General features: G+C 42.4%; 1 protein-coding gene across 1 annotated transcript in view; it reads right to left on the reverse strand.

The window, feature by feature from the left end:
- LOC124014229 (phospholipid-transporting ATPase ABCA1-like) overlaps positions 1-13302 on the reverse strand; it is a 290281-nt gene that overhangs the window by 66685 nt on the left and 210294 nt on the right. The window contains exons 36-38 of the mRNA XM_046329029.1: positions 10634-10708; positions 9222-9391; positions 2038-2215 (exon numbers count right to left, since the gene is read on the reverse strand). Of these exons, the coding sequence (XP_046184985.1) occupies positions 2038-2215; positions 9222-9391; positions 10634-10708 (423 nt within the window). The remainder of the gene's footprint in view (positions 1-2037; positions 2216-9221; positions 9392-10633; positions 10709-13302) is intronic.

Below are 13302 nucleotides of genomic sequence, written 5' to 3' on the forward strand. Positions count from 1 at the left end.
TATAATTACACTGTAATAAATAACATAACCACTTGTTCGACCATATAATTACACTGTAATAAAGAACATAACTACTTGTTCGACTATGTAGTTACACTTTAATAAAGAACATAACCACTTGTTAGACCATATAATTACACTGTAATAAAGAACATAACCACTTGTTAGACCATATAATTACACTGTAATAAAGAACATAACCACTTGTTAGACCATATAATTACAGTGTAATAACACTCTAATAAAGAACATAACCCCTTGTTAGACCATATAATTACACTGTAATAACACTCTAATAAAGAACATAACCCCTTGTTAGACCATATAATTACAGGGTAATAACACTAATAAAGAACAAAACCACTTATTAGATCATATAATTACACTGTAATAACACTGTAATAAAGAACATAACCACTTGTTAGACTATGTAGTTACACTGTAAAAGAAAAAAGCACACAGAACCCCGTATTAAGCATTTTATCACTTCGTGGGAGTTCTGGGAAGGTAACATCTAAGCGTATAATGTTATTACTACATAATTATAATGACGCCCAGACATATCAGGCTAAGGTCCCTCTCTCTGAAAGAAAGAAGATGATGATGATAATGATGAAGATGTTGAACTCAAGAAAATGGGAATTCCACACGATTTTGAAATCTATAGATTAGGTTTTAATTAGCTTTCCAAGCTTCCCCTCTTTCATTTGCTAATTAACACGAGAGCAATCTATTCCCCTTCATAGGAGGACATGAGTCTGTGGCTGGCCTGACTGGAAAAATCGAAAGAAAACCATCTCACAATTTACCAAAGCGTAGTATAAAATAATCTAAATATTCTATCTGAAGGCTTACAATCATGATATTGGATGAAGAATGGCTAAATACTGCAATTGGCATGATGAATCTGTGTGAAGACAAAAAATAACAGAAACCTATGTGATTTTTAAACTTCTACTCCACATTTCCCACTCTGTGCCCTAAGGCTTCAACACTACTTAGGTGGCACTTTACACAGTCTTATAACACATTGAAATCCATCAGCCCGATAATAAAACCTTAACAGCAAAACTCTGCAATACCATCCCTTTAAAGATTTGTTGGCGCCATAAAATATTACAATTGTTGGGAAAATGGTCAATGGAAATGGCAATGCTAACTGCTCCTAGCCAAAACCTTTCGGCTGCCTGCATAATAACATTTCTCCTCCACTTTGTCAGCATTCGTCAACAGATCATTTGTTCGCACGGCTAGCAGCACCTGATAGACTGTTTACCGCTATTAAGCCTGAGGGAAAGTATCAACGTTGTACCACTTTGCATCACTGTTTGCCAGTGTCAATAATTCAGCGCTAGTCAATAACAGTTACTCAGGCCTGGGCTTTTTAACAGCCATTGTGATCAAAAGTATATTTACCATATTGCTGCTGATGAGTATTTGTTTGAGTCAGCCATTGGATGATCTATTCCTAGGTACACTAGGATTATGTATCCTTATTCAAACCTACTTACTGAGGATGTCTTAATATGGACACCTGAAATGGCTATTTAAAATGCATCATGTGGCACTGACAGAAAGTTTGGTGGATTATTTGACACGCGCCTCACTTGTGACCTTACGTCTCTCCCTCTGAATTCAAGTGAAATCGCCACTCTACCAATTACAACGTCCAGAAAGAATTTGGTTGGGGTTTCGATACTTTTATTTGGGGTTTGTGCTTGTCCATCCCTTCCTCACAGTCTCATTAAGTATTGATCATTCATTAGGTGCGAAATGACAGGAAACCAGGGGGTTGCTGACATCACAATCTCAGGTGCCACCTACTGACATTATGCCCTAGAGCAAGGTACTTAATACCAAATGTGTTCCAGGGGCACTGCTCAGAGGCTGACTCTGTGCTGCTTTCAGCCTTTCGTTTGTGTAGGAGTGGTGTCCGGGGGCTGGGAATAACATAAAACAGCAGAAATACACATTTCCGATTATCATTGGAAATACAGTTGAATTTTGTAATTATTTTATTTCATGAAAATAACCTACTATATCCCAGGCGAAGTTGGCGACCCAATAGACGGCCGGGTTGACGCCGCTGACAAACTGCAAGTGCTTGGCTTTGTTGACACGCTCCTGGATGAGGAAGAGGACGAAGCTCGCTGGGATAAAGGACATGGCGAAGATGACACAGATGGACACCACCAAATCGGTGGAGGTGGCAGCACTGAAGAAGGAGAAAGAAAGCAGAAAGTTGAGTACATATTTGATCAATAGGTTTGGTGGATAACTGACTGGAGAAGGGTCGTTTGCTTTAAATGGAAAGTTTAGTATTTTACAACTCAATGTTAGATGATAACCAAATCACAGATGATGTTTTTTCTTTAATAAACATCGGCTAACTTTAGCAAACGCTAGCAAAAACAATATTTAAGTGATCATGGCAAAAAAATGGACAAATCACCTATAAGTAAGGTCAAACCCCAAAAAAAGCTCATTTCAGTTGATTTTTATGCTCCCTTCCTTTCCATAAACTATTAGCTACTGGTAGCTAATGGAAAGTAAAGTTTTCAAGAGGCTGTTTGAATTACAGTTTCTCCTGGCCCGAAGACTACTTTCAGTGTGAGGACCCATTTAACAATTTAACACTAAGTTATAAAATACTGAACCTCCCCTTTGAGAGTGATTGATTTTTCTACTATCGATCCATCAATCAATCTTCAGATGTATTCGTTACCCTTTTACATCTTCAGTCATATACACTACAGTAACCCAACAGAGCAGTCGAAAACACCTAAAAAAGATTCAGTGTACTGATGCACCTGGTGTGTGAGCAGCTTGTTTTTATCCTAAAATCCTTTATAAGTCATTCTTTTCCATGTGTTCCCATGATGCAGTCACCACATACAAAATTGGATTTCACTTTTTTTTCTCCATTCCCATCACAGGCAGCCGGTGGCACCGTAATTGGGGAGTACAGTCTCATAGTAATGGCTGGAATGGAATAAATGGAATGTTATCAAACATCGGAAAACATGGTTTCCATGTGTTTGATACCGTTACATTTACTACATTTCAGATATTATCATGAGCCCGTTCTCCCCTCAGCAGCCTCTTGTGACGTCCATGATAGATGAATGACTCGATAAGCCAACATCAGAGGAAAACCGAGGACACACTTGAAACCCATATATATCCTTTACTAACAAACCAGAACCAGAGGCCACCCAGACATTTACCGCTGACAATTAGATCCTTACATGGGTGGAGCCAGATAGGGTCACAGCTGGAAAGTGGAACCAAAAAAATCCAGTTCTAGAGCAATGTTATTAAGAACATTGGATGCATTCCAAATCGCACCCTATTCTCTATAGAGTGAACTACTTTTGACTGGCCCTATGGGCCCTTGTCAAACGTAGTGCACTATATAGGGAATAGGGTGCCATTTGGGACACAGACATTGTCTAGGGATCTGAGGCCTATGTCTGCATAGCCCTGAGGGGCTACAGACAGAGGATTGGTCAAGGGGCCTTTTGGTGGAACTAAGCATCACAACTTTTGAGTTGCATTCTGAGTGAAATCTCACACTTTCTGCACCAGTCGTGTCATCCCACTGGGCACACACTGGTTGAATCAACATTGTTTCCATATAATTTAAATTACATTTTTAAATTTACCTTTATTTAACCAGGCAAGTCAGTTAAGAACAAATTCTTATTTTCAATGACGGCCTGGGAACAGTGGGTTAACTGCCTGTTCAGGGGCAGAACGACAGATTTGTACCTTGTCAGCTGGGGGGTTTGAACTCACAACCTTCCGGTTACTAGTCCAACGCTCTAACCACTAGGCTACCCTGCCGCCCCAACGTGGGAAAGACGTTGAATTTACACCTGTGCCCAGTGGGATTAGTCTTGTCTTTGACATGGATTGAGAGCTACTGAAATATTTGACCTATACTTTAATTGCTCTGGATAAGAGTACTTACAGTTGAAGTCAGAAGTTTACATACACCTTAGCCAAATACATTTAAACTCGGTTTTTCACAATTCATGACATTTAATCCTAATAAAAATTCCCTGTCTTTAGGTCAATTAGGATCACCACTTTATTTTAAGAATGTGAAATGTCAGAATAATAGCAGAGAGAATGATTTATTTCAGCTTTTATTTATTTCATCACTTTCCCAGTGGGTAAGAGGTTTTTCTTCCTCATGAAGCCATCTATTTTGTGAAGTGCACCAGTCCCTCCTGCAGCAAAGCACCCCCACAACATGATGCTGCCACCCCATGTTTCACGGTTGGGATGGTGTTCTTCGGCTGGCAAGCGTCCCTCTTTTTCCTCCAAACATAACAATGGTCATTATGGCCAAACGCGTCTCCTTCCTGAGTGGTATGACGGCTGCGTGGTCCCATGGTGTTTATACTTGCGTACTATTGTTTGTACAGATGAACGTGGTACCTTCAGGCGTTTGGAAATTGTTCCCAAGGATGAACCAGACTTACGGAGGTCTACAATTTATTTTCAGAGGTCTTGGTTTGATTTCTTTAGATTTTCCCATGACGTCAAGCAAAGAGGCACTGAGTTTGAAGGTAGACCTTGAAATACATCCACAGGTACACCTCCAATTGACTCAAATTATGTCAATTAGCCTATCAGAAGCTTCTAAAGCCATGACATAATCTTCTGGAATTTTCCAAGCTGTTTAAAGGCAGTCAACTTAGTGTATGTTCACTTCTGACCCACTGGAATTGTGATATAGTGAATTATAAGTGAAATAGTCTGTCTAAACAATTGTTGGAAAAATTAATTGTGTCATGGACAAAGTAGATGTCCTAACTGACTTGCCAAAACTATAGTTTGTTAAAAATAAATTTGTGGAGTGGTTGAAAAACGAGTTTAATGACTCCAACCTAAGTGTATGTAAACTTCCAACTTCAACTGTATTACTAAAATTTCCTATAATGTCTAAGTATTATTAGACAAGTCTTCCATGGTTTAATTTATAATAAAAATATGTCCAGTTGAGGAAATGGAATGTATGATTTACTGTAAATTATAAGTTGATGTATTAGCTATGCGCTTGTTACCAATAGGATGACTCAATTTGACTGAATTCTCTGATTGAAACGCAATCAGGCAAAACTACTAAAAACTTTTCAGAGAAGCAATGCTCATTCATCTTGGAACTTAAATGTATTCTCCCCATACCTTGTGATATCTAATTGGTAGTTACAGTCTGACCCCATCGCTGCAACTCCCGTATGGACATGGGAGAGGCGAATGTCGAGAGCCATGTGTCCTCCGAAACACGTCCCTGCCAAGCCGCATTGCTTCTTGACACACTGCTTGCTTAACCCGGAAGTCAGCCACATCAATGTGTCAGAGGAAACACCGTAGAACTGGAGACAGTGCCAGCGTGCATGTGCCCGGCCCGGCCCGCCACAGGGAGTCACTAGAGCGCGATGGGACAATGTCATCCCCGCCGGCCAAACCCTTCCCTAAATCGGACGATGCTGGGCCAATTGTGCGCCGCCTCATGGGTCTCCCGGTCACGGCCGGCTGCGACACAACCTGGGATCAAACCCGGGTCTGTAGTGACGCCTCAAGCACTGTGATGCAGTGCCTTAGACCTCTGCGTCACTCGGGAGGCCACATGTTGGAAATTCTTGATCCTCCATGCGGTTGGAATATGATTCACCCAGCTAAAGACTACTTAAACCTAACCCTAAAACTAACCCTTGCTCCTAACCCTTAACATAATTCTAACCCTAACACTAAATCCCCTAGATATAGCATCTGACTTTGTGGGGACCAACAAAATTTCCCTAAGCACATTTGTTTCCAAGCACATTTGTTTCCAAGTCCCCACAAGAATAGTTAAACACACACACACACACGTTTATATCACCTACTGTGGACACCTGTTCTCACACCACATTCTGGGGACACCACCTTTCTGACAACGAAAACATAAAAAATAGAAAAAAAATCTATAATGAATACACCCCTTCAAATGTAATTGATTCATTGAAATAAGGGTAGATGACATTGTGGGGACTGGGAAGGTGAACAATGTGGGGACCCAAGAGGAAACTCCTTATTTGGCGTCAACAGGAAGACCCATCTGGGGACCAAGTTCCGACCAACTAGTACCACCTGGGGACAATAGTGTAGGCTATTGTTTATTGCACAAGAGGATGGATTCTAATCTAGATAAGTTTGAATTGCTAGCTGTTCAGCATATCAGTACCCACTAGAGAATGCTCCGGGGTGTTCCCTTTTGCATATGCATCAGATGCATATCAACCTGCAAGGTGTTCAAACATGCTTGATAATAAAATGCTTTATAAATAGTGCATAAACTATTTTAAATGATTAATTGCATGAAGAAATAATGGGAATATATCAATGAAAAAACAATAGTTATTTGTTTAGAGAGTCAATGACATGTTTTGTATAATTCTACAGTCCTAGAAACACGTAGGCCTATAGCCTATTTTTGTTTCCCTTGCAAAAGAAACACTACAGTGTAATCCTTTTGATCAACCACACACACACACACACACACACACACACACACACACACACACACACACACACACACACACACACACACACACACACACACACACACACACACACACACACACACACACACACACACACACACACACACACACACACACACACACCTCCTCCCTTCCGCCCTTCCGCCCTACCACACAATCTCTCGCCAGACTACCTAATTAACATATTAAATAAGTCGCGCCGCGCCACCTCAACACTCATCAGTGCGGGCTGGACACAATTAGGATGCGTAAACATGAAATCATTTACGCAGTGGGTGCCGCCCCACTTTCAGCAGTTTTCAACAGATTTATCTAGACCTCGCTCGCCGGGGCCGAGGAATGTTTGAGGCAATTGATTGGCTAATGAGGTAACCCTGAACAAGGACTAGCGGCTAATCACTGTGAGGAGACATGCACCCTGCTAATAAAGTAATAAACAGTATAGTAGGGGGGAGCATTTAATGTTCCTGGTCGTTCCATGTGTTTTTGCCTAAGGTCTGGAGTGAGGTGCGGCTTCAAACATGGAGGTGTAGAGGGGAGTTAGAAAACCATAATGAAGTAGTCAAAAAATAGTCTACCTTTGAATTGTTTGAGTAAATCATTTTCCAGCCAGTATGTGTAGCCATAATGCAGAAATTGAGACATATACACACATGGCAAAGGATTCCTCTTTTCAACTCGCAGGAAAACCAAATACCTGCTCTGAACATGGACATGGGAGATTTGGTGACTGAACAGATCTCTCTCTGATTCACTGACCTAGCAAGCTCCAGGTCACAGAGACCTAGCAAGCTCCAGGTCACAGAGACCTAGCAAGCTCCAGGTCACAGAGACCTAGCAAGCTCCAGGTCACAGAGACCTAGCAAGCTCCAGGTCACAGAGACCTAGCAAGCTCCAGGTCACAGAGACCTAGCAAGCTCCAGGTCACAGAGACCCACCATGATGATTCTTCTGCTTATGCTAGGAGAGCATTGCAGTGAGGCTAGACAAAATGCCTAGACGGAAGCAGCTACCCCATAAATATTCTACAACCACCACATCACATGTTCCTGTCTGCTCCGTTTAAAACCACACTTTGTGGAGAACAACTCTAGAATTAGGGTAATGACGCAGGGACACAATGCACGATCGCACAGGACACGAACACCCACACGGTTTTTACTTCCCTTACTTTTTAACTCTGGTAATCCATGATCCCAAAGTTCATCGTTAGATCATGGGTAATAAATTCCCCGCAGGGACCACATGGAGAGAGAGCGAGAGAGAGGGCGAGAGAGAGAGAGAAATGAGACCAACATAGGAAGAAACAGAGAGAGTGAGAGACAAGACAGATACAAAGAGAAAGGCAGAGAGAGAGAGAGAGAGAGAGAGAGAGAGAGAGAGAGAGAGAGAGAGAGAGAGAGAGAGAGAGAGAGAGAGAGAGAGAGAGAGAGAGAGAGAGAGAGAGAGAGAGAAACAGAGACGGAGACAGAGACAGAGAGAGAAACAGAGACGAAGACAGAGAGAGTGAGAGTGAGAGACAAGACAGATACAAAGAGAAAGGCAGAGAGAGAGAGAGAGAGAGAGAGAGAGAGAGAGAGAGAGAGAGAGAGAGAGAGAGAGAGAGAGAGAGAGAGAGAGAGAGAGAGAGAAACAGAGACGGAGACAGAGACAGAGAGAAAGAGAGGGGGGAGGTAAGGCATTGCATTTATCTTCTAGCTCCACTTCCTTGTCTTTTCTCTCATCAATACATTACTTAGATAGAGGTAACACAAGAACGGAACAAGGAACTAAATGGTATCTGTGGCATGAGGATCGCATCAGGTGTCAAAGTCGAAACTGACATTTCAGCAAACAAAGTGTGAAAACTGAGCGTAGGTCTAATTTGACATCTACATAGTTCAAATCAAATCAAATTGTAATGGTCGCGTACATGTGTTTAGCAGATGTTATTGCGGGTGTAGCGAAATGCTTGTGTTTCTAGCTCCGACAGTGCAGTAATATCTAACAATTTCACAACATATAACCAATACACACAAATCTAAGTTAGATGTGCAGTAGGGCTTTAGGTTATGTTATGATGTGATATGTCACTGTATGATATGATACTATGTTATGCTACTGTTTATTTTATGCTAGGATATGTTATGTAATTATATTCTGCTATAATACTGCAAGACATGTTTTATTATGTAATGTTACTTTGTATTATGTTATTTTAGCTTATATTATGCAAGGCTTTTTCTCGATTATGGAGATTGGATAGATGATTGACTGCATTAGACAGTGAAGTCTGGTGGTTTTGTACTTCAATAACACCCTCATTAGTCAAAGACATCTCATGGGGTAGCTGCTTCGGGGCTCCTGGCTGATCTCTTGGGTTATAAAGCGACAGTATCTGAAAGTGTGTGTTTCCCATGGGCTACTCACATGAATGAATCTCTTCCTCCATCTCCCTCCCTATCTCCCTCCCTATCTCCCTCCCTCCCTCCCTCCCACCCTCCCTCCCACCCTCCCTCCCTTGTCTAATATAATATATACAAGTGAGTTTCCCCTAGACACTGATCTTGGTCATTTTTTTATTTCACCAACTAAAAGTTAAGGTTAGGATTGGGGGAGGGGAAGCTGATCTTAGATCTTTACGTAAGGGAAGCTTTCCCCCGGAGCTGATACATTCCTACTCACAGTGCCTGGTAGGAGAGCTGCACCTTGGTGAGGTTGAGAGGGTGGCTGGAGGAGGAGATGCCGTACTCCCTGGGGTCATGGCCCGTAGGCAGGTTGCCCCTCAGGATGGCGTTGTTGGCCACGTTGAGGAATGAAACGATCCCGTGCCACGCTTGGTTGTAGAACCACACCTGGAAACATGGCAGATGGTTCATAGCTGTTACAGTTTAAATACAGGCCAAGGATAAGGCTAGTCCTGGGCTAAAAATAATAAACTGTACATTTATGGAAATTATACAGGTTATTCCTGGTAGTTACTCCAGTTCAATGCAGTTGTAAAACATGGCCCTACAGTAACAGCAACTACAACAAAAGAAGCAATAACTATCAACGCTCACAAGTTGAACACAAAGTCATAACAAACGATTGAGTACTTTTCTCTTTAAGATGCTCCCGGTGCCTGTATCTCCCGTTGTGCAGGAGAAGAATATTCTAGAAAGAGAGCACCCCCGCTGATAGTGCTGGTCTAATTAAGATTAGATGGAGTTTGGGCCTACCGTAACACTGTATCACACATACACACAGTAAAGCACACACACACTCACATACTCAAAGTGCACGCACACACACACAAGCACGTTCATGTGCACACTCACACTTTTTGTGTCTCTCACAATCTCCACATATACTCCCCGAAGATATTTGTGGTTGACTACAGTATTAGCGACTTAAACAATTGCACAGAAAAAAATGCCATTTTGGTTTATACAACGCAAGTGCTTAAGTTATTTTGACGGCAGCTTCTTTTAATAAATTCCACAATGCACTGGATTCCTTTTTCCTCAACCCCGGGGAGACCTGTTGCTAGACTCCCATTAGATACATCAAACATGGTGGACATCAAAAGAGTGGAAGAGAGTGGAAGTTAATGCTATAAAGAACAGTATGAGGCTGGCTAAGTTAACACTGCTACCACAGAATTCAAGCGGTCTAATTGCATCAAGCATCAACCATAAAGGCTGCTGTTGAGTCCATTGGAAAAGTATAACTTCATAATGCTAACAGGATCCACTTTGCACTGTGCAATTCTTCTTTTCGCTGCTTTATCTTGTCTCAATGGAGGATCTCCGTCTGAATAATACATTTATGAAGTCATTTGAACCACTCAACCACTCCCTATCCAGTTTAGGTGTCTGTGATGGGAATTAAGTGATTCAGATGCAGCTCAGATTGCATGTAAAACCCAGGAGATGGGCTTGTCTTGTATGATTTGTGATTAGCATCGCTCTACAACGGCAGAGAACGATCTGTGTACCAGCGTTGGACTATACCTGATACTGTATCCTCTCACAAAGCACTCATGATGATGACCAAGCAGAAATGGTGAGGAGCCTCTGAGTCTCGAAGCCTGAAGATGAAGAATGATACAATACCTTGACGTTATCCCTGGTCCCCAGCTCTTTCAGGAGCGTCTCAGCGTTCAGAAGGATCTGCTCAGTCGTCTTATCCTAATGAAGGAGAGAATAATAATACTAATAATAATAACAAGAAAACAAGGCTTAATTGGACACACTTGGGAAAATACATACCCTCTTGGAAATGCAAAACATCATGGAACAGCATTCTCTCTATATTGCTGAGGCCCACTTATTTATGTATTTTATATAGGCTGGAGAAGTAACATTATTAGGCTTGTTATTTGAGCAAACCTGCAGCACTTACTTCAGCTGCCCCCCCCTCCCTCTCCACTGCTTGGTACATATGACCCCTGGGTATTAGCGCTATAGAGGGCAGGTGGGAGTGGGAACCGAATGGGTCAACGTTGGAGCCAAATTATTTCGCCAACCCAGCACTGCCTTCCACTTGCACCTCTCTCCTTTCTCTTTCTACAATATTTCTTCTCTCTTTTCTCACTATGGAAATTCCTCCACATGGTGTTCTAACATATAACACAGTGGAGGTGCAGGACCAGGTGTGGGTTGGCCACATGGGTTGCGTAAAAAAAACACACAATGGTCATGTTTCATGTGAAATGGGCCTTGGGATGAGTGCTGCTGAGAACCGTGTGATTTGTGATGGCCCGTCGTCACGCCTGTGCCCAGGTCCAGTTCAGCCTGGCCCGGTGCACACTGCACGCATTACACGTGTCATATAAATGCAAATGGTTCCTTCGGTCTGCAGGCGACTCAAATCAAAAGCCTACGATAGGAGAGGTAGGAAGAGAGGGACAGGGGAAGGAGAAAAGGAGGGAGGGAGAGGGTAGAGAGAGAGGGAGAAAAACAGGCGCAAGAGAAAGGAGGAGGGAGTGTTTGCACACTCTACTCATCGTCTCTCTATTTAGGAGAAACACAGAACACCGACCATCTAATTTATTAGTAATGAACTCAGGAACTACAGGGCCCTTTTTATGTCTGTAATTCTGCCTTTCTCCAAGATTTTTAACATAATTAGCTTTTCAAATCAAATTGTATTTGTCACAATCACCGAATACAACAGGTGTAGGTAGACCTTACAGTGAAATACTTACTTACAAGGCCTAAACCAACAATGCAGTATCAAGAAAAATAAGTGATAAAGTATTTACTAAATGAACTGAAGTAAAAAAAAATTTAAAAAATAAAACTTCTCCCTTTTGGAGAATGTGGAGTGAGGGAGGAGGAAACCGGAGGGGGTTGAGATGGAGGGAGTAAAGGTGCTGGCGCAGGATGGCACCATAGTGGGCACGACATTGGAATGGGTTCTTCCTGAGGATTAGCTCCTCATTCCACTGGCATTGTTTCTGTTGCAGACGGGAAGACACGTGGCGGGAGACACAGGGGGGGGGGTTAGGGAATTACGGCAAACGTTTACTGATGCTTATCCCTTATGAAACGACTTCCTCCTCAAGGGCGATGGTGCTCATATGGCCAATGACCCGGACACCCACACAGCCACAGCCAGCGATACAATGGTGGCACAATGCGTTCTGTCAAGTGTGTGATGAGAAAGCTGTTTTGGCACTCAAAACACTGTATTTGACTACTTTATTGACAAGTCTTTCCTAATTGTCTTCAAGCATGGTGTGTTTTGTTTTTGCCATGTCGTAATATCTTCCTTCCTCATCCTATTCGATCCCAGAATGCTTTGCCACATGAGTCTCATTTCAATTTCAACTTTGCAGATTTTCTGACTTTATACACTGCACTCTTTGAGAGAGGTAGTTAGCAAACCAGGCCAAAGACCCCCCAGAGACACCAATACTCCTTAGCCGGGCCCACAAGAACGGAATGGTCTACCTTAATCAAAAGCTTTGGCCAAGTCAATAAAATAGTAGCACAATATTGCTTAGAATCAAGGGCAATGGTGACATCATTGAGGACCTTTAAGGTTGCAGTGACACTTCCATAACCTGCACAGAAACCAGACTGCATACCAGAGAGAATACTATAGACATTGATAGTTGACAAGTTTTTCCAACACTTTTGATAAACAGGGCAAAATAGAAATAGGCCTATAACAGTCAGTTAGGATCAGCTTGCCTTCCAAGCAATGGGAACCTCCTCAGAAAGGAGAAGCAGGTTAAAGAAGGTGGAGATAGGCTTGGCGATGATAGGGTCAGGAACTTAAAGAAGAAAGGGTTTAAACCATCTGACCCTTCTGACCCAAACTTGACCCCCAACTTTGGGGTCAAGTTTAAGGAGCTGCTTTAGCACCTCGGACTCAGTGACTGCCTACATGGAGAAACTTTGTAGTGGGGCAGGGTAAAAAGAGGGAGAAGCATCGGGATAGTCATGTTAGAAGGAGTGGGAGATGAAGAAATGTTGGACGGGCAAGGAGGCATGGCTGAGTCAAATAGGAGTCCTGACTTAATGAAGTGGTGATTAAAAAGTTCAGCCATGTGCTTCTTGTCAGTAACAACCACATCATCAACATTAAGGGACATGGGCAGCTGTGAGGATGAGGGTTTATTCTCCAGGTCTTTAACAGTTTTCCAGAACATCTTGGGGTTAGACCCACAGAGAGAGAACTGCTCGTTAAAGTAACTAACTTTGGCCTTCCGGATAGCCTGAGTGCACTTATTTCTAATTTGCCTGAACGATAGCCAGTCAGCCTCAGTACGTGT

This window comes from Oncorhynchus gorbuscha, linkage group LG25, assembly GCF_021184085.1.
Source record: "Oncorhynchus gorbuscha isolate QuinsamMale2020 ecotype Even-year linkage group LG25, OgorEven_v1.0, whole genome shotgun sequence".
NCBI classification, from domain to species: Eukaryota; Metazoa; Chordata; class Actinopteri; order Salmoniformes; family Salmonidae; genus Oncorhynchus; species Oncorhynchus gorbuscha.